Source organism: Hyposmocoma kahamanoa, unplaced genomic scaffold (assembly GCF_003589595.1).
Source record: "Hyposmocoma kahamanoa isolate Upper Pololo Valley unplaced genomic scaffold, ASM358959v1 62, whole genome shotgun sequence".
Classification (NCBI taxonomy): domain Eukaryota; kingdom Metazoa; phylum Arthropoda; class Insecta; order Lepidoptera; family Cosmopterigidae; genus Hyposmocoma; species Hyposmocoma kahamanoa.
The window spans coordinates 13,516,412-13,539,444 of record NW_020653850.1 but is presented as its reverse complement, the minus strand read 5'-3'; the positions used below and the strand labels follow the sequence as shown (position 1 = coordinate 13,539,444).

The 23,033-nt window shown below is 34.7% G+C and overlaps 1 protein-coding gene across 1 annotated transcript in view; it reads left to right on the top strand.

Moving 5' to 3' along the window:
* The window catches only part of LOC113229614, a 74,253-nt gene extending 61,539 nt beyond the window's left edge, over positions 1-12,714 (top strand). Inside the window, exons 2-3 of the mRNA XM_026463273.1 lie at positions 11,125-11,285; positions 11,825-12,714. Coding sequence (XP_026319058.1) covers positions 11,125-11,285; positions 11,825-11,884 — 221 coding nt within the window. The 3' untranslated portion in view covers positions 11,885-12,714. The remainder of the gene's footprint in view (positions 1-11,124; positions 11,286-11,824) is intronic.
* Positions 12,715-23,033: the final 10,319 nt, after the last annotated feature.

Here is a 23,033-nt window from a genome sequence, read left to right as displayed (position 1 = left end):
GTGTGTGTGTGTGTGTGTGTGTGTGTGTGTGTGTGTGTGTGTGTGTGAGTGTGTGTGTTTGTGCGTGTGTGTGTGTGTGTGTATATATATGTTTGAATATATATTTGATAGTGGTGGTGACACCGCAGTGAATAGACGTGTTTATATTAATTTGTCCAAGATTAACCAGTGAAAACACCTCCGCCTTACGACGTTTGTGTGTGTTTACGGTGTCAGTGTCGCTGGTCATCTTCGTATCTAGTCGTCCACCTAGTAAGACCCATCGTATATGGTCTATAGCCCGGCCGATCGGTGTCTTGCACGATTGGTTTTTGATTCGTTCGCCAGTGCCCAGTGTCTACATCGGTACCTCCTTGTCACGCGTATGCAGTAGGACCGTAAGGTGCTCCCCTAGCGGGTTTCGAGCGAGACAATACATTGCGCGCAGTCAGTGACGTCTACCGGTGGGGCTGCCTACAAGACCGGCTTGTGAGAACGCGTAAGCGACGAGTTTCGCACGGCGCTTAAGATTTTTTTCACGCGGCCTTCATAAGTGCAGTGATAACAGCACCTCCTGTGGCGGCATTGTTTTATTTTGAATCTTTATTTGTTATTCATTGTGTAGTTTGGCCTTATGCCTCTAAATCGAACACCGCCACCTCCACCTGTCCGAGAGGAAACTGGGGACGACGCGAACACTGGATCCCAACATGTTAATACGAGAGCAGCAAAGAGACCGGCTGTTGGTTCTCCTAACCCGAATGCCACCTCAGCCGCGTCCTCGGAGGGACCATTAACCACAAGACAAGTAAGAGATATAGTTCAGGAGGTCATCGGAAGTGAAATTAGTACTTTCATGCAACAGTTCAACAACACTCTTAGAGATATTTTAAACATAGAACTTAAACCCATAAGGGATGATGTTCAGGAACTAACAAAAGCTGTAGACCACATGAGTAGTCAATATGAAGAGATTCTTAAGGAACAGGAGAATACCAAAGAGAAGATGAAATTACTTGAAACAGAAAATCGCAGTTTGAACGTAGCAGTAGATGATTTGAAGAGACGAGTGAATCAAATGGAACAATATTCACATTTAAACAATGTGGAAATTCAACGTGTTCCGGAAAGAAAAAATGAAAATTTATTGTCCATAATTACCAAGCTATGCGAGTTGGTTAATTGTCCAACAGCTGGACAAAATGTATCTTACTGCAGCAGAATTGCTAAGTTTGACTCTAACTCTAGTCGTCCGCGGTCTGTTGTGGTTCAGTTTTCAAGCCCAAGGTTTCGTGACGAGGTATTGGCCGGCATCATAAAATTTAACAAATCGAGAAAAGGTGCTGAAAAGCTTAACGTCTCTCACTTGGGAATCAAAGATTCAAAGGATCCAATCTTTGTCACCGAACATCTCTCCCCTGCTAACAAAGACTTACATGCGGCTGCTCGGCTAGTTAAAAAGGCAAAGAATTACCAATTCCTTTGGGTTAGAAGCGGCAAGATTTTCATGCGCAAGAATGAAACATCAAGCTATATACTAATTAAGGACAAGCACACTTTAGATAAGCTCGTGTAACACTGTTTATTGTTTTTTTTTTATGCATAGTTTTAGTTTTTCAATTTTGTTTATCTTGTAATTATTTTGTATATAAGTGAAGTTATAAACCTTCAAATTCGCGTCTCTAAACATATACTACCAGAATGTTAGCGGTATGAAAACGAAAACGCACTCCTTCTATCGTAATGTGTGCTGTTCGAACTTCGACATAATAATTATCACTGAGACCTGGCTGCGTGGTGATTACTCTAACTCTGAGCTATTTTGCGATAGGTATACGGTTTACACACGGGATAGGGAGACCACTGTGCACAGCGATATGGTGGACGGGGGTGGTGTCATGATCGCCGTGTCAAAAAAATACCGCTCAAAGCGCATTATTTCGGAATTTAATTCGACTGAAGATCTCTAGATATCCATTGACATAGACGTACCGAACTCCTGTTGTATAAAACAGATAGCCATCTGTGCGGTGTACATTAGACCCCCTCCTCTCTCCAAGACCACTCTTAACGATTTCATGAGGAGTTGTAATATGTTTTTTGATAGGTGGGATTCTCCCGTATGCATTTTTGGTGATTTTAATTTGAGGAAAATCAAATGGCCTCTTCACTGTCAGACAGGTGCAATTTCGGAAGTTACGTCTTTGGAGCAGTCACTACTCGACTTCATAAATTTGAACCATCTGAAGCAATACAACCTTATAGAAAACGACAGCGGTAGGATTTTGGACCTTGTCATGACAGATGTGCCCTCCTATATAGTTAACAAATCCAGCGAAGTATTGAGTAAAGTATCCTCCCCTTCCTATCGTTCTTCCTTTGGTGGGTAAGGAACAATTGGTTTATAAAGATCACCCTAGATTTAACATTTATAAAGCGGATTATGCTTCTATTAACAAATACTTAGCTAATTGTGACTGGGAAGAACTATTTGCTTCGGCTAAAGATGTGGATGATCATCTCATTCACATCTTTTATTTTTTTTATTTAATTTTTATATGTTCATTAATGAATATCCTTAACTTTGTCCCAGTTACTGAAACTAAAAATAAAAATTTTCCTTTTTGGTTTAGTAGACCACTCATTAAGATTTATGCTGAAAAAGAAAAAGTCCGCAAGAGATTTAAGAAATATAGGAATCCGAGAAACGAAATTGAGTTAAATTGTTTAAGTGCAAGAAGCGAAAAGGTGGCTCGTTTAAATTATAATGACTACGTCAGATGTCTAGAATCCAATATTGCTAAAAATTTTAAATATTTTTGGTTTTTTATTAAGCAAAAGAGGAGTGGTAAAAGTAATTATCCTGCTGTAATGAGTGATGGTGATATATATTGCTCTGATGGTGATGGAGTCTGCAACCTATTTGCTAGCCACTTTAAATCAGTGTATGAGGATAATTCGCAAGTAATTCACGATAGCATCCATAATAACAGCTCAGTTGTCGACTTTGTGAACAACACTGATTGTTTCGCAAAGCTCTGTATTGCCGAATCTGAGGTCAGCAAGTGCTTTAAGTCCTTAGATAAGTCTAAAGGTGCTGGACCGGACGGGATTCCTTCAGTTTTTATCTCAATTTGTGCCGAGTCACTAACTGTTAACCCTGATTTATAATGTCTCATTCAGCACCGATATCTTCCCAAGTGAATGGAAAATGGCAAAAGTGATACCGATTCTTAAGTCAGGTGATGATGAACTAGTAGGAAATTATAGACCCATTTCAATTCTGTCATCGTTCGCTAGGCTTTTGGAAGCCCTGGTTTGTCCACGCATTCAAAATTACTTTAGTAAATACCTGTCGGTTCACCAGCATGGCTTCACTAAAGGTCGATCAACTTCCACTAACTTAGTAACTTTTGTGGAGGCAGTTGCTGGTGCTATAGACTCGAACGCGCAGGTTGACGTCATTTATACCGATTTCAGCAGGGCCTTTGATAAAGTTTCGCATTTTGTTCTTAGTGAGAAGTTAGCAAAGTATGGATTTGGTAGTTCTATGTTGCAGTGGCTCGTATCTTACCTTAATAATAGAAAATTTTACGTGGTGGTAAATGGATTCTCCTCTGACATATGTAACATTACCTCTGGAGTTCCTCAGGGCTCCCATCTTGGTCCTATTCTTTTTAATCTATTTGTAAATGACATCCCTGATATTTTTAAATTCTCAACACCATTTTTATATGCTGATGATCTTAAGTTAGTTAAGATAATCAATTCAGTAAATGATATTCCTTTACTACAAAGTGACCTTGGTAAGTCAAACTTTTGGTGCAAATCTAATGGCATGTTTCTCAATGCTGGCAAATGCTCTTTCATTAAATTCACTCGTAGATTGCATGTTTTCCCATCAGCTTATACTTTGGAAGGAACTTTTTAAACTGAAGTGGACTGTATAAAGGACCTGGGCGTGATAATTGATAAAAAGCTTACTTTTAAATCGCATATTGATTCAACTGTTAATAAAGCGTCCAGGATGCTCAGCTTCGTATTAAGAAATAGTAAAATCTTTCGCAGCGTTCGAGCGAAAATACTTATTTACAACGACTTAGTTAGGAGTATACTAGAATATGGAAGCGTGGTTTGGCGACCCCACTATGCTGTTAACTCTTTACATTTAGAACGCGTGCAAAAACGCTTTTTATGGCACTTGTCATTCTCTGTGGGTCTTGCAAAAAAATTTAAATCGTACGACAGGAGACTTGCGCATTTCAAAATAACGTCTCTCTCGAAGCGCAGAGAACTTTTAGATATGGTTTTCCTATATAAGATTGTTCGCTATAAGGTTGACTGTCCACAATTGCTTGGTAATTTAAATTTTAAGATTCCTGCCAGACTTCCGAGATCTCATGTAGGGCTTTTTCACCCGACTCGTCGTAGAACGGTACTGGGTTGTAACTCCCCTGTAACTCGCATGTCTAATCTATATAATGACTGCTCCAAACATGCCGATATATTCATCGACTCGCGGCTAGGTTTTAGAAACAAAATTCTTACTTTTCTTGGTTCGACCAGATAACATGGTTAAGTATTTATTGCGTTTTGTATTCTGCTTAAAAATATATATAGCTTTTTAAGTTAGTTTCTTGGTCTTAAAATTGTTAAAATTGTTTTTGTTATTTTTTGTTTCCTCTTCTTTTTCCTTTTAATTTATACATACATGTTTATTTTTGCTTGAGGTGCTCGCCTATAAATGGTTACGCAATTAGATTAGTTTGTGAAATGTATTACTTACTCTTGAATTATTGTAGTAACTGTTGGTGTGCCTAATAAATAAATAAGTAAATAAATAAATAAATAAATAAAAACGATGCAATGTTTTAAAATTGTTACAAAATCAGGATCCTAATCGTGTACATTTTAATGCAATTATAATATGCATTGTATTTACGAAAATGATATGGATACATGTATGACATCAGGACTATACATTTTTCATTGACGGTAGGTTGTTTATTTTTCTCTGAAATAAAAGTATACCTTTTTTTAAATGGTGTCGTGATTACATATTTTTGAAAACAGCACAAGATACATTTTTTCAAATATTTAATATTTACATAATTTCGAAAATGTGTGAACGTTTACATTTCGATGCACGCCACTGTATCCCACAATCTCGCGATTGACATTAATAGCGTCGAGCACGCGCGAGCTCGTGCGATATCGTAACGGGATATCGTGAATCGTGTTTCTATTGTAGAGTAAATAAAGAGTCTATGTAGGCAGCAATACGGTTCAATGTTACATCAACAAATATTTCAAATCTCGTCTCGCCCATCCTCGAAGATGCGCTAGGAGAGAATTGATATTTTGCCATACAAGTTTTAAAAATAGTCTCGTCTTGTCTCGTCTCGCCTCGCCGGTGGAAATACACCCATACAGTGCGCTGTAATAATTCTTCTCTAAAGCGGTAAAATACTTGATCAGAAAGAAGAAATCACTTTGTTTTACTGTGATAAGTCAGGTACCTATAATTATATGGAACAAAAAGCATACGCTGTTGCAAAATAACACAAAAGAATATGAAAAAAAATATCATATTATATTGCTGTAACTATACTAACTATTCTAAAATGTTTAATTAGAAATAGATAGTAGTTACAGGGTGCGACATGACAGAATTCAGTAAGGAGAGACTGAAAGGCATTCAACCGTTTTCGTACCGTTGATGTGTCAAAACAGAAAATGTATAAATCCAAAAACATTAAACAACCTTGACAGTTTTATTTTTAACAAAAAAGACAAAACAAAAGAGGAAGGCAGTCGTTGGCTCAAGATTCAAAACAAAATAGGAAGGCAGTCATAGCCTCCAACCAAATCTAAATATATATTTAGAAAAACTGGTATTAAAACGTAGCTTACAAAAAACTGTCACAACAGTGGTCAATTAAAAAAGTGGTACCTACATTTAAAACCAATCAAACTTATTAGATAATAATCAAAAGGCTGTTTCGGGATTATGTCGTATCGAAAAAACTCATCTAATCAATATTTCTTTGTTAACGATAATCCTTGGAACACTTGGTATGAGTTTCATGTTCTATTAAAATTAAATAGTCAAAATAGCTTTGATAATCATATATCATAAATCATAATCGACTTCTTTGATGAAATACATTTCACCAAAACTGAACGGTCTTCAAGATATCTTAACAAAAATTCGAACAAGCAATAGTCCTAAATAATACCAGTTTTTAGTAAATGAACTGTAGTACTAAAAAAATTCTTAATACCGCCTTAGTTATTTTCTCTAATCAGAGGCATGACAAGCTCGAAGCAATATTATTTGGGCATTATTCTTAACGACCGCTCGGTTTACCTGAACAATAACAGCTGCTTACAAATGCGCAGGTCGTCGTCGTCTACCCTCCACAAAGTGAATAGATGAGGGCAAAGTATAGATATGTAGTCATATAGTGTAGGGCGCGGGCTCGTGCAATCGAGCTACGCGGCTCGCTTTCCCTGGAGCAGCTAAAAATAGACGCTCACTTGCGATACAGTGTCCATCCTAATCGAGAACAAACTTAAAAACAAAGAGTAAGTTTCTCAACGCGTCTCGCATATTTTTCCTCTAAAACCCGCAAAAATACAATTCACGTTCAGGTGACTTACCGCCTAGTTTGTTGACTAGACACTGAAAAGATTTACATTTTAAAAACCTGTATAAAGATTACTTAATTGTATAAACATACAATTATCTATAAAATTTTCATTCTACTAACAGAATCGGTGTGTAATGATTTTTCTCATCTAAAAAATCGCTCATGACCATTTAATTAAAATCAAAACTGCCAAGTTATTGTAAACACATTAAACATTCAAATTATTACTTTAGTACTTTACAGGTAGTAGACGTTCTATTCGGAATAGTTCATTAATCATCATCACGACATCGTAAAAGCTGGTCGAAAAATACGTATGTATTTAAACACATTACATGAGGAGTTTAGCATTGAAGAAAATAGTTCATAGATTAAAGATACCTAAATCGTTCTAACCCCGACAGTCGAGCGGGGAGAATAAAAATATTTTTTGAGCCCAAAAATGCTACAGCATATGTTAATAATAACCTTCGGTACAGTTAATTAAGCCGACAGTTGACACCCAATAGCCACTCGTGAACGAGCATATTTATACACAAAGTTAAAAATGACTTTGAGGTCGTGACGCGTCATTAAAATGTACTTCGTCTCCATAAAAACAATATCGATTCTGTAGGGAGCGAAATGCGTTATTTATGAGAGTTAATGTTTGCACGTACCACCATTGGCGTTTCACGTCGCATAGGACGTTTGTCGTTTCATTCACAACTAGTTCATTCTCTTCATTGATACTTTATGTTCAAATGTCACACTTGCTGTATCTTGTTAACTTTCTAGTGATGTGCATGTATAATGAAATACTGTCACTCGTGGTCATATATGGGTCATATGCACGGGAGATACTATGTACTCAGCTTACACTGGCCTTTGGAACGTTTTGATCATAAGCGGCATAGAGTCGAAATTAAATGAGGTATATAGTAACTGTATCTATTTATAAGAAACAAGTATAATCATAACACAAATCTACTAAAACTGTTATATGGTATCAGTATTACATGTCATATAAAAAATTAAGTAAAAATATATTACTTTTCGAAATATATTAAGTGTACATTCCACAGCATAAATTTACAACTCTCATGTAAATAAAACTTGTGTACAGAAGATAACAACAATAGTCTTTTGACGTTTTGATTTCCGTGCTAAGTCTCATTCGAGTCCATAATAAAATACGAGTAGGATTGTCCTCAAATTGTTATTAATTTATTATTTACCACCATTAGTACTCCAATGCTATTGTAATGTACAAATATGTTAACAAAACGACAAAAGTTGAAAACACAAGTTGAAAATAAGAGACGCAGGAGATTAAACATCGTCTTTTAAACACATGTCTGTTCAAACAATTGAGGAAGAGTGAAAAAACTTGGGAAAAGTAATTCTGTGACTAGCAATCGTTTTACTGTTTTTCTTATAAAGTAAAAACCTCAACACCTCACTTCAATATTAACTTCCTTAACTTAAGAATGCGAATACAAAGTATCTGGGGCTACACATTGTTCTTGGGGCTACAACAACCAAATAATTCATAAAACTTTCTTATACATAACACAAAACTATTCCTGACTATAGAGAATGATAATTTTTATGTTTAACAATACTAAAGGGCTTCCTGAATATCTAAATTGATCTTAGTAAAAACAATCTTCAATAAAATGGTAATTCGTATTGTATATCTATATTCTTTTTCACTTCTTCGACTGAGTATGGCACATTTTTAGTTCGTACCCAATGAATCATCCTTGTGACTTGGGTGGCAAAGAGTATCGATAAGTGTCTGTAAATCGTTTCTTGACGAAGCCATCCGATTTACCTGATACTGTGCGTCAGCAGGTTGCCTGGAGGATACATAATATCAAATTTGAAGGCAACTAATTCTAGTTTCCAACGTTGTATTTTATCATTTTTATTCTTGATGAGTGTGTCTGATGAAGATGAAGCATATATGCTACCGACTTTAGATTCATAATGAGTCGAAATGACTCCCCAAAAAGAATTGACGCACTTCCTGATTGATTCGGCTATTGCTGTAGATTCTTTCTCGACCACAGTATAACAGTGCAGAGAAGAGTCCGTTATCTCATTTTTTATTAATTGAAAGCCATTTACAGCTTCTTACGGCACAGGAAATGTTTCTAGTGCAACAAGATAATGGATTTTATTTGAAAAAAGAGGAAACCATTTCGAATAATGTGCAAAAAGTACTAGAGCCCGTCTTAGTGAAGCTGTGTTTTCATGAAATGGAAGCTCTAAAAGTGGACGTAGTCGATCAGGGTCAAAGTTTATTATTCCGTCGTGAATATTATAGCCTGATTTGCTGTATTGAGAATTCGCTTTTATGTAGATTCAGGGTCAAGTTACAGTGAGTGGTGATATCGAGGAAATATTTAAAATTTCGTTGTGATCTTCTTGGTCTCGTCCGCACAAGGTGATATCGTCGAAATATGCGTATATCCCCTTGGTTTTTTCTTTAGCTAGCACCGTGTTGATAGCTCGCTGGAATGCTGCAACCCCATTTGTTACTCCGAATGGGATTGTACAAAATTGATACAAGTCACCGTCAGCTTCGAAAGCAGTGCAGTGTAAGGTTTCTCTCGTTCCAGAATCGGTATTTGATGGTAAGCGCTGCTTAACTCGATTTTGCTAAATACACGAAATTTAGATACTTTTGCTACGACTTCCTTAATTCTGGGAACGCATCCAGTTGGGTATATTTATTGATTGTCACTGAGTAATCTATACGCATCCTTTTTTATAATTCTCATTTAATGTGATTAGCACCTAAGCTTGCCAAGGCTGGGCTCGATAATCTTGCCTTCCAGGAGTTTCTTAATTTCCGAGCTAATGAATGCGGCGTCATTTGATGAGTATTTCCTTGATTTAATAGCAATTGGTTTGTGGTCTAGCAAAAGATTCGGGAACAGACTCAAGGGCTTTATTAGCACGTAATAAGGAACATAGCAGGGTAGTATATGATTATCTATTTCTTATAAGTACCAACTACTGTCTTAACTGCCTCCGTGGCCGAACGGTTACCATGCTGGACTGCCACACAGAAGATCCGGGTTCGATTCCCAGGCCGGGAAAAATATTTGTATGGCCTATATTTATTTCTCTCGTGAGTTTAGGTGTAATTTGTGGTTGTCCGCTCACACGATGCGCTCCTCCTACCGCAAAATGGTGGCTATTTGGTTTCGCAAATTAGAAAAGCATTCAGTTTAAATACAAGTTTTTATAAATAAAAATTATTATTCTGCATTGCTAAATAAATACCCTCCGTACTACCAACAAAAACATCTCAAATAAAATGCAGTAATACACCGAAAATCCTGCACGTAAAAAGGTAAATGAAAATTTTGGTGTACTTGGATAAATACGATAATATTCCGTTTGAGTGGTTCTAACGTTTACCATGAAATTACTCCTTAAAGTATATTTTATAAACATTTATATTCAGGGTAAACTTAAAAAACGCTACTTACGGTATGTTTTCAATAAATAAACACCGAAATCACCAGCACAAACAATAACACACACGATTGTCGCGACGTATTTTTGAAGTTGTTTATTTTTTCTAAATGACAGACTCAGGCATTAAAAACTTTATGGTTTGCTAGAGTAGTTACCGAAATAATTAATATTAGTTCTTTTACCTGTTATAACTTCGATATCCGATAAATCGGTATAAAATCATCACCTCTAGGTGTGGTATGCGTCTACGGCTGCATGTATCGCGTGAGCGGCAACACCAGTGTATGTCCATGGCACCCGCGATACAGGGTTTCCCTAGTGCGGGGATAGCCCAGACCCTATCCCAATTTAGATATAATATTATAACTACACTATATGGCATTCACCACAACCTTCTCAATATTTTTTGTTTGATAATAATATTGCTCATTTTCTTATAGATATATAGTAAAACCTCGACAACAACGAGCACATACAAATCACGGTATTTAAAGACCGTATTTTGTAAAAATCATACAAGAACTAAACTAAACTTTTAGACGATATGACATAAAGATCGAACATAATCAAAATTCAATAATAATTAAACATGTTTGTCTTCAATCTCCCACACGTACCCTTCTGTATTGTTCCCGGCATAATAATAAGAAATAAAATATTTGTACCTAAATCTATGTCGAAGAAAAGATAAAAGCTTCAGCAATTTGCTGAATTTCAAGCTAGACAACACAGTAGAGACGGGTATCTTTACTATTAAATATTTATTATACGAGTATAAATAAGATATATCCTTACTCACTTTAAAGAACATTTACTACAGAAATAATAATTTATCAAACTTTAAACCCTCAAATGACATACGTACTCACCACCGACCACACTGCACTTAGCAGTAAAGAGCATTTTACTATGTGCAATACAACAGGCAGAGAATGGAATTTAAACGAATTTAGGGTTAGTACATTTTTAATTCTAATTATAATTTATATATTATTATAATAAACCTAATTGTTACCAGAATGCCCGCCGGCGGCAGACGGCATGGAACGGTTCGCGTGTCCGACGCCAGATCGGCAGGGCCGCTATCGCTGCATCGACGACCACGTGCTCTGCGACGGATTCATCGATTGCCCCAGTGGTGAGGACGAGGATCGTCAGTCCTGCATGTTCTATAAGACGGTAAATATTATACCTCTGTTGCTATAGCCATACTACACTTTATATTCTATACTATATTCTTTAGTAATGGAGCTCCTTGTGAAAGAGTTAGTCCAGTGTAGTACTGCTACCTTACCTATTTCTATCGCCAAGCAGTAATGTCAGTATTACCGTGTTTTGGTTTTGAAGGGTAAGGGTGCTAGTGAAATTTCAGGCACATAGGCCTTGTCAACTTATGTCTCAGGGTAACGGGCGCAGTGGCAGTGTCCCTCAGATCTTTGTGATTTAAAGCTCTGAGTGGCACTGCAACTGTTATGGACAGGCATGCAGTTTACCATCAGGCGCACGACTTGTTAGACCCGTTGCTTGATATTATAAAAAAAATTAACTACAAAGGTTTAGTGATTAGAAGTAATTAATCTACGTCAGCATAAACCTTTTAACAAGACGTAGAAAATAAATATAATGGCATTCTAAATGGCTTTTTAAACACATAGTATTTGTTTCAGTGCTACTACTTTTGAATTTATTATAAACGAGGACTTATGCTACCATTTCAGACAAAGGCACACTTGGACGTACTGGCCGACGCGCTCCTACGGTGGGCCCGCGGTCGCTAAAGACCCCGGTCCCGACTCCGTGCTCCTACAACCGCCAGTGCTACTCGGACTCCAGTAAGTGACCCCCGACCGAGGGCCCGCGGCTGCAGCCCCGCGTGCTCGCGGTCGCTCTAAGCTGCGAACTCCCATTCCAAGTATTCGGGCAAAACCAGTCAAGACAACTAGTAGAGATGCGTTGAGCGTAATGAAACATATCAAGTAGTGGTGCAGCCTTTGCCAAAAACTTGACCACTTAAAGTGTAGTGTAAGGTTTCCGACAGCGAATAGACGCGAAACACATTTGACTCATGCAGGTGCGCGCGCGCATGACGCGTTGGAAGGCAGTGGTGCGATCTGGTTTCGTCCCAATTTACCTCTCGGCAGCTGATTTATTTTCAAGCATTTCGTACCTTCTAGCACTTATTTAACTAAAATGTGAGACTGGTAGTCGACATTGTTAGTCGGTAGGACATATACATACATAAATATTTTAGAAGAATAGTTCTTCATTTGACAAAACATAAATATTTATATCGATTTGTTAAAGTATTTATTCACTCTATGTATTTACTCTATATTAAGTTACTACATTCCTTATTATAATGAGGGTTGTAAAGTAAATAAGAGAACTCTAAGAATGTGTACATAGGTATACCTAATTATTCTGTGTTTGTTTAAATTCGGCCTACATTTGGCGAGTGGCGTCAATATACGCTCGGTTTTGCGCCGGCGTTTTGGGCGTTTGCGCCGACGGCGAACAGTTATATTTTTTAATTATGATTATTTATAAAATACCAAACGTTGTTTTGTCAAAGACCTTGAGTATTTTAATATGACATTCATCTCAACTATTGGCAGCTATTATATTGTATATCTATTATTATAAAGTTAAACATTTATATTAAAATATTTTTTCATTTAATTAATAATCTTATATTAGGTACGAGTATATAGAGTTCACAAATTACACGATATTAATTCGTTATATGCAAGATAATTTGATAGCACAGAGTTAGTGTCTCGACTGAAATGTCCGTGGTGTTTGCCGTACAAGTCTGAGCAGTTATCGAGTTTGGTCATACATCAGTTCCTATTGTTTATCTGCCATGTCTGTTGCATTATGTTATAACTAATGTTTAGTTAACTTTCAACTGTTATGTGATACACGAAAATAATTTTAGGATTTTTAGATAGTTATAACTACTTACTATGTTATTTATTTTATTTCAGTACATCGATCTATACATATAGAAGACAATTTGATGAACGAATTTTATTGGCACAACTTGAATAAACTAAATAAAAAAATTTAGAAGGAGCAACCTTGCAGTGCTAACATTGTTTATATTTCCCTTATGTTCAGTCCAGCAGAAAAGCTTAAAATATCGTATTATTAATTCATTTCGTACGAAATGCACTAGGGTTCACATCCATAAGAATAGGTATTGTAGATTTAAAGTAAATATTTTATATGTAAGCTCACAACAGTAGAAAATGAAGTCAATAAACCCACAAATATAGTAGTAAAAAGAAACCAGAGTAGGGTTAGATATAGAATTAAAAGTTTTACAGTATGTACAAAATAAGCATTCGACATTTATAATATACTTAAAAACAAACGTATAAATTAAGTAGCAGATATCACCAAAATCTATATTATTTACGTAGTCAATGTTGCACCAAAAATTTATATGATAAAAAATAATGAAAAATACTTATAATTGATCTAATTTTGTAGCATCATATTTTTTGTGTAGAGAGTTAGATGCGTAGATCCATTATTTTGTCTATGAGATTAGAAATAATTAACTAATTAACTATTGCATTCTTAGGATTAATGATAAATTTTATTAGGTATACTGAAAGTTAAATTATATTCTATTCCTAGTCGTAACTATGGATGTGGCATAGTGTTGTTTTGATAAACCATTGTGAGATTTTGGAGGCACATGTAAGCAAAATATGTTGATGTGAATTGTTGAAGTTATATCGAAAACAAATTCCTGTACCTCGATTTGTAATTAAAAAAAAAACAAATAAACACCGTTGTGGTGTGTTAGAACGCTAGTTCTTGAGCCATCAGACTCGACGGTATTTATATGAACACTAATGCACTAAACAAACACTGTTATTAATAACGATTAAGGACTCAATTAATTTGCTTTGATGTTAAATCTCACTTGCGCTTTATCGGAAAACATAAAAGACTTCTAAAATCGTACACTGCAAGGTAGGAAAAGACACCATTTTGAAACTATAAGTACAATTGTTATGTGGTCAATGGTTACCTATCAGTAGTCCGAAATGACATTTTCCAGAAATAACGTTTGCTCGAATTTTCATAACCTCGATGGTAATTTTGAGAGGAAAATGTTTTTTTCTTTTAAACCTAACTTAACCTAATCTAACCGAACCTAATCGTGTCTTTTCGATAAACATCCAGCATATCCTGAAAGAACTACGGTTTCATTTAATTCGGTTTTCGGCGTAATGATAATTTGAACAAACGTTATTTCGGAAAAAAATTCTAGTTTGTGATAGGTTACTGTTGTCAATGCAGATCTGATTCCGATCCAAGTGTGCCAATAATAAATTCCCTTGATACTTTTTTTTATTACTCGTTATACATAGTTCTTATATAGTGTAGGTTAACCAAACCTATAACCTACTAAGCACCACGTAAGTGTATTGTTAATAACCAGATGTGATTGTTTGTTGTAAGTATAATATCATTGATTTGTTGTTACAACATTTCGGCATCAGTCGTCAAACTACGATCATTTATACTCGTTTATCGATATTGAGGTGTATAATTTCAAATGTACATGTTTTATTAAAAGGAAAGTAATGCTCCTAAAGTATTATAATTAATGTAATTGCACTCAAAATTTGCCTGTTTCGTATGTGCACAGCAATTTATTGTGATATTTTTAATAATATTCTATAGGTTAAGACGCAGATCTCGAGAATAGACTATGTACCTATCAATGTGATTATTGGTTTATATATTAACTATGTATGTACCTATAACGTGTTAAATTTTGTGGGTCTGTATTAAATGCGGACTAATCGTGTTTAGTGGGCTTGTGGAAATGCCAACGGCTATTATTGTCCGATACCTTCTTCCCGTAGTATGCAGGGTGTATATTTGACAATCGACAAACTTAAGGCGACGATTATGCATGTGAAAACCAAACTTAACTTAAAATATAGTTTAAAAATTAGTGTTAAAGAATATACGAATCCCTGTACGGGTGCCGATTTTTTCTTTTTCACTTGTAATTGTGTTTACAAGAATACAATCTCTTTATTAATTTTGACGGTTGATCAAAGATCTACCCTGCAATTTATTTGGAGCTAATCCATTTCGTATCCTGTGTCGATTGATTTTGGAAACCTTTAGCAATTTTGGTCAATTTTATCGATATATGTGTATGTAGGTATATGAAGACGCTATTGGTTGTCCAGTGTATAGATATCGTGCATGCGGCGCTATGCCGCCGCCAGTACCTTCATCGCACACCCCTCACTAATATATTATATCTAGATATTGTTATGATGTATGTAAGCACACACAATGAGCACAATTTCTCTATACATGTATTGAGGACTTTGAACGTTTATTAATCGTTTCTACACATTTTATATGCGAATAGTAGCGACCGACACAAAACAAGTCTCGCTTATATTATACATGTTCATAAAATCTTCCCGATTCATTCAAAATTACAATCCTATATCATCGTTATAACTATTTCTCATACAGATATACTCGACGTTCTCTACGCTCAAAAATCGTTGAAATACTTCTTCGACGATATTTACTGTTGAAGAATAATATTTTTAGATGTCACCGTTGTAGATGTTATAACACGTATCACTTTTCAGTTGGTCAACTGTTATAAAAATCACACAAGTGCGAGTATAATTTCATAGAAATTTTGTGTACCGTTCATATGTATAGAACGCCTATTCCATGACAACAAAATCGTTAAATTTCGTCAGCTGTTTTCTTAAGAATTATAATTTAATTAAAAATGCAACTATTTTTGTAGATACATATATCTATTTGATTACCACTAGATAGAGATTTACATATTTTCACATAGTGTTACGTTTGCCAAAGAGTCAAACTATCCATTCTAACCGCACAAAGAAAAGATCAGAGATCAAGTCACATTATGTACGTGTACTGAGCGGCTCGTTGTCGTTGGTTATGTGGAGGACGGAATACGCTCCGAGAGGACACTATGTAAGTCGCGCGAACACCCTTTCACTTCATTCACTTCTGTCACTCAGACCTGCGAGTGACCAAACATTGCACTTGCACATCCGACACATTCCAACTCCTTTCTCTCCGAGAATATTCCCACTTTTTCAACCGTGTCATAGATGAGTTGCCTTGACATTTTGTAGAACATGTGTAAGCAACTCATACGGCGATAATCTTATAACGACTACGCTATTTTGTAGGCGTAATATACTTTTGGACTATTTATTATGTATTGTTAATTACTATGTATGTTGTATTAAGATAAAAAATTGAAAAACAAAATAAATGTTAATAAATGCCTCAGCCAGATGATGATGAGCGTTTTATTTAAAGTGCCTATTGACCTTTAAGAATATGCGACGGCTTTGATCTACGGGTAAGTGCTACGGCGTAGCAGAATGCTCACCTTTTTTATTTGAAATAATAAAAACAAGGAAAACCAATTATAGTAACTGTTTATTAAAAATATCCACGCGATCAATTTTTTGATATCAATACAAAGTTCCAATAAATATTGGTTACAATGAAACATATATTTTGGCCACAATGACATTGGCACTTGTAGTCGCGCCTCTGTGGGGTGATTGCGATTATGAATTTCAAAAATCTAGGTATTTTGAGAGATGTAAATGCTATTTTTGAATAGACATGTTGTTTGTAGACAACAATTACCCAATTGTACTTAATTACAGTTACAGACTTACAATTAAAAAGTGAATAATAACTACACACTCGTACATAATTGCACTAAATTTAACAATACGAACGTAATATTCAAATAAAATTGTTTTGTAAATAAAAAATAAAAAATGTTTGGAAAAATCTATGAGAGTGAAAATATAAAGGCGCTCTACATTTACAGTTGAAGTGATTGAAAGGAGTACTAGTTATCTCCTAACATACAAGCACTCCTTTGGCCAAACATTTGGCTTTGTGTTTATTTTCTAGATCAAATAACGTAAGAATTATTTTAGTTATTGTGCCATGTTTGTTCCTATATAAATATGAATTCACAGAAAACCTTTTAGACATACTTCCTGTTAAGTGCGAGATCAATCGTAAAACATGGTTAAATAAAAGTATTCCTAAACAAACGAACGTAACAAAATATACAATCATAAATGTGCATATTTTTAACCGACTTCAAAAAAAGGAGGAGGTTCTCAATTCGACTGTTTTTTTTTTGTATGTATGTTACGCGATAACTCCGGTATTTGTGGACCGATTTTCAGGATTCTTTTTTTGTTACCTCCATAGTGGTCCCACTTCATTTTGAAGAAAACCATCCACCTCTAAGGGTGACTGATCGCGCATGAACATTCATTTTTATAAATAACGTTTAAATTTTACTTAAGGAGCAATTATTGTGATGGTTATTAGTTATATAGTTAGGTAATTGGTAGAAAAACGCCTTGAATTGGAGAATAGCAAAAGCTAATCTCCAATTCAAGGCGTTTTTCTCTCTCAATATACTTTTAGTGAGAACCGATTTTTATTATCTCCCGTCAAGTCCCGTATAGTGGCGAACTAGGGGATATTTCAATAAAACTTAGCAAATAGATGTAATTCCACGTACTTTTGAGGTCGGTTTTTTTAGTACTCTGTCTTTTTTAGTACAAATTCATTGCTTCATAATTCAAATAAGAAGGAAACCCACTGTATATACCAATAAATAATTTAATCGATTTAAACTTTGTAATACACTGGTTTACTTTCAGCGTGTGAGCGGTCAATTTTGCAACCAATATGTTTCATTTTATTAAACTATATAACTAAGTATATATCACTATCGCTTTCGGTCACATACAACTTACATGATACAATATTAGAAAGCCCTAGCGAGTCCTAGCTCTAACATCACAGGATTAGAATAGTACCTAATAAAAATTTCAACTGAAATCTTTCAATTAAACTTTCAAACAGTCCGTAAAATGCACTTGAGAGCTAAAACATATTTTCACCTTTAATGCTGATTCTGGTATCGCGGTTTCCACTGACAACAAATATCAAAGTCAAGGTCGTTTACCCACCTTTCACAATTCGAAATAGGTGTAAATTTTGAGTACCTAATATCCTTATTAATAATTTACAATAATTCTTTATTGCATAAAGAAAAGACAGTAAGGTTTAAATTAAAAGACAATTATCCCTATATTTATGTTTTATATTAACCGACAGGTCAATGTTATAACTCGAAAAAAAAAATTAAAACATGAAACAAACTCTCACAGAAACATAAAACAATGATATTAGTTGTAATTTAGTAAAAACTGTAACACCATAAAAGTATCAAAACAGACATTTTTGTTGAACCGATATTTTAGCTGCCAAGTGTGTAAGAAAACATACAATACTGTTTGTGAGGTCATAACACAAGTTACGCACTTACGGAAAAATATATCTCAAAACATCTGTACCTAGTCAATGATTTTCATTGGTTGTTTGTTACCGCTAACAGGGTTTTGCCAACCAGCCTAAATACAATATTATTTTTAAAGTTCATGCTTCAGGAAAGGGCACACATAATTATTAACGAGCAACTCTTTTATCTGGTAAAATATCATTCACACATTAACATAACATCTATAGTCCATCTACAGTCCACAATCTTGATACATCTTTTTATTGAAACATGTACTTTACAAATCAATAGGTATAAACATGGGCATGCAATTTCATATGAAGCTAAGTATTTGTATTTGAAGGTAAATAGAACTCATTTTATAAATGTATATTTCATTAAATAGACATCTAAAGATTGTTTACATTTAGTTAAGTACCTAATCAAATGGACTATAAACGGGTTTTTTTTTAAGAATATTTTTAGTGTAGTTTGTTAAATGTCAAAGAAATGGGTTAATTGCAGTAATGAACTGACGAACGAAAAAATTATAATAGCTAACAATACATTAGATTAAAATAGGTTAATGCAATCTTAAACTTTCCTGTGCCTCGCACGTGAGCTGCAATATATTGAAGGCATTGCTTTAATAGACACTAAAATTATCAAGGAACCTTGTCATTCATTATCTAGCTTAAAATTTCCTGACAGCTGCCTAAAGCAATTTACTAAATGGATGAAGTTTAAAATTTTACAATAAATTGATGTTCAGACATTTATTGTAAAAAAAGCACAAATGTATTTTAATCGTGACTGAGATCTTATCACATTTATATATAACAACCAGTAATATACAAATACATCAATTACATGCGCAGGTGAAACTAACAACTCGCTAAGCTTATACGATTAAGTTTATTAGACATACAACCTTATAAAAATATATGAATTATTTTGACCTCACCATCCGGTTACTTAAATGAAATATTTGTAATTATTACATAATTAGTGTACATTAAATTAGACCTTAGAATGATCCTAGCAGAGTTCGTTTTGTATTGTTCAGTTTATGTACATAAATAATGTGTAAATGAAACAACCATTTTATTTGAATCTGAAACCAGCTAAAACATTGATATATATACGGGAAGTAACAACAAAGTACAATTAATTATTCTGCTCTTTTATCGTAGTTACAAGGAAATGGTCATGGAATGGTTTGCAAGATTTGTATCAACTTCATATAAACACCCTTATAGAGCATAAAATGCCATAGTAGAGAAAGTTGAATAACCATATCAAAATTAAAATTTTTTCCATCCTCTAAGTATCAAAAAGAGGATATTTGTACACTAATTTGATAAGAGAAACGATATTAATAATATCATCGATAAATTTCCTCACAATGTACTTTTTGTTACATTATCTATGTTAATAATAAAAAGGAATGTGTATGTATGTACGTGCTGTTACAAAGCTGTTATTGTCTCATAAAAAATGTAATATATTCATTGTTCGTTTAAATCTAAATGGTGATAGGTAGTTTGAATACAGAAATATATAATAATTATCGGCCGCGTGATATTTCGTAACTTCTTCTTACTTTTCTTCTTCTTCACATTGTGTATCTAAGTGCTTCTGAAAACTACACACCACGTATTGATGAAGAAAAAACTCTCCTACAGTGAACCCAAATTTGGCATCAATTAAGATATTCGGCGACAGCGAATTATAGAAATAGCTAAAAACTAACCTCCTATGCCCGGCGAGCTCTTGTTTTCTTCTATATATATGTACATAATAATATAAGCAGTCTCTAAATACAGTCTAAACTAAGAAATGCTAGGTTTCTACACATCGCGTTATTTTATCGATATTCATGAGATCAACACTATAACACTGTCAAATTTTTAAAAGATGAGCAGACCTTTATTTTCTAGTGCTAAATGCTAATTTTGTCACATAAATTATTATAATATAATGCTTGAATTTATATCACACTTTATCCAGTACAATAAGTAGCCCAACCAAAGCAGCCACTTACGTATATATATTAAAATTAGGGCCGTGTTAAGAAATTTCGACCTATTTTCTTATCACTGATAGTAAGTGGTCGGACAATTATTTACCTACAATTCGGTACTCGATAACATGGAATGCGCCTTTATATCGAAAAAATCCCGCGACACCGGGATTGTCGAAATTATTCAGTCAAGTATATCATGTAAAAAGAATAAATGTTTAGAATGTTATTTGTATTTTTATGTAATATTTAAATTAACTTTATAATATTCAAAAACTGAAAATTGATACAAAAAACTGTTTGCGTTTTAATATTTATAACCGAAACTATCGTTCTATCGTTTAACTTTAAATTTGACACTTCTAGCTGTTCACAGTAAAGGCCAGCTCAAACCGGCGGACGGGAAGGCAGAGGACATGAAATTGAAGAATGTACATTTTACGTTATTTGAATTGAAATAAGGTATAATTTCAGTGCTCTGAAGCCTCGATGCACCGCGACGGGAGGCGCCAGCTAATTAAAAATCTTCGCAACACTACTTGTTGGCTCAGACAAGATGGATTGAAACTACAAAATATAAAAACCGCAACTCCAATCCAACATCCGGGATTTAAAAGAAGAAAGCTTCCATGTCTTGATAGCATACACGGGAAAACGTGAACTTTAGATGTAAAAGCATCCGAATATCCGACCACCACCGATAGCTCATTTGATTTCGATAATTAATGTAAACATAGTTCTAAATAAAAGATTATTTATAATGAACCCGAAACTCCATAACATGGTATTTTCATCATTAAAAGAAAATAACTTTTTCACCTCACTAGCTCGGAAAGGCTTTCTTTCTCGTTAAAAAAGATTCTCTCTGGGCCTTTTGGAGGGAAAAGTGTCGTTTTTATTTTGGCTGTCAATTATTTTGTGAAATCTAGTTTAAAGTGGAATAGGATAGTGCTATTGTGCCTTAGTCGAAGATTAAAACGCGAAATTATACGAATCTCGAAATAAAATACCCGCATCGGCCCGTTCTAAGGAATCCCGAGTCAATCCAAGCACGCCACCTCAAATGACCTATCCTCTTTGTGGCGGCCATATTTACAGTAACATAATTAAACGAAGACATGGCTCAAAGGACTTGTATCCAAACCAAAATTATTAATAAAAAAAATCTCATTAAAAATCTGCGCGCAAAAGCATTTTGCTGCGCGCAAAAGCAAGAAGGTTTTTGAATTTCGAAAATAACGATGGACTGTGGTGCACGTAACTATTTATTTTGAATAAAAAAAAAACATAATGACACGACTGTCGGTATATTTTATTCTTATTATTGTTAACATTAAATTGATAACGATAACTAATTTTTGATGTATGAATGAATAAAACTGATTTGTTGTACTAGGTTCGAACTGTTTTTCTTTCATCTACCACTTTCCTCACTATAGTGAGGTGAAAAGTTGTGCGTTTCCCTCGGCAGCAAGTTGTTTTGAGTCTCGTGGCTTGAAACCCTCGCTACGCTCAGGATTCTATTTTAGTGTCCTTCGCTTGCTCAGGTTTCAATACAAACCCTCGCGTCAAACAACAACTATGCAGCCTTGCATAACAAATAACTATTTTCTACTCCTATAATTTAATCTGTCAATTACAATTTCATAAATCACATCACAAAGGTGCCCTATTCAGTTCTTAACCAATTAAATTAAAGTAGCGAGCTACTGAACTGAAAAATTTCATTATAGTTCTGAACACAGAACTGTAATGAAAGTCATTAAAAAGGACGTCGTATATTTGCTAAATAAAATATCTGTGGCAGCATATTCGTGTCGATAGGAGATAACCATTATCGACACGTTTCTGCCACAACGCAAATCAAGAATATTTAGATTATATTACGTTGTTCGAGTCACGCACCTTTAGGTATATAAGTTAGCACTATACATTATTAAACCAGTCATTAAATATCTACGACTCGTATTTTATTTTATACCATGTAACACATGGTAAAATATCAAATATGACGCTACTCAAACTGCCTCCTGATTGGTTAAAATATAAGAATTACTTGGACAATCACTGACAGTTCTATTCCATCTCTTAGGTTTTTGTTTTTGTTTTAGAATATTTTTTTTACAAATAGGAGTGTCGTGTTAAGAGGTTTCGGATTCATTAAAAGTAATCCTAGAATGTACTCTGAAAGCTTCACTTCAGTATGTACAGTGAGCATAAAAATTATCTAAGCGACATTTGATAAAAACAATAAATTTAAAGTGTACTTTAGATATTTTTGTATATTTAGATAGATTTAGATAAATAACAAAATGCCAGACAAGCACACCAATTTCCCGGTCTCAAATTAGGGAATTCCCTGTTATATATATCAAAGCAACGACATCCAGAATCAATTTGGAAAAGTCCATTGCCTGAATTGGTCCTAACGTGAATCGAACCCGGTACCACCTTATTTAGAGTCCAGAGTTTCAACCATTGGGCCATCGAGGTCTTTAATGAAACTGATATTCATCTGGACTCAGTTATGAAT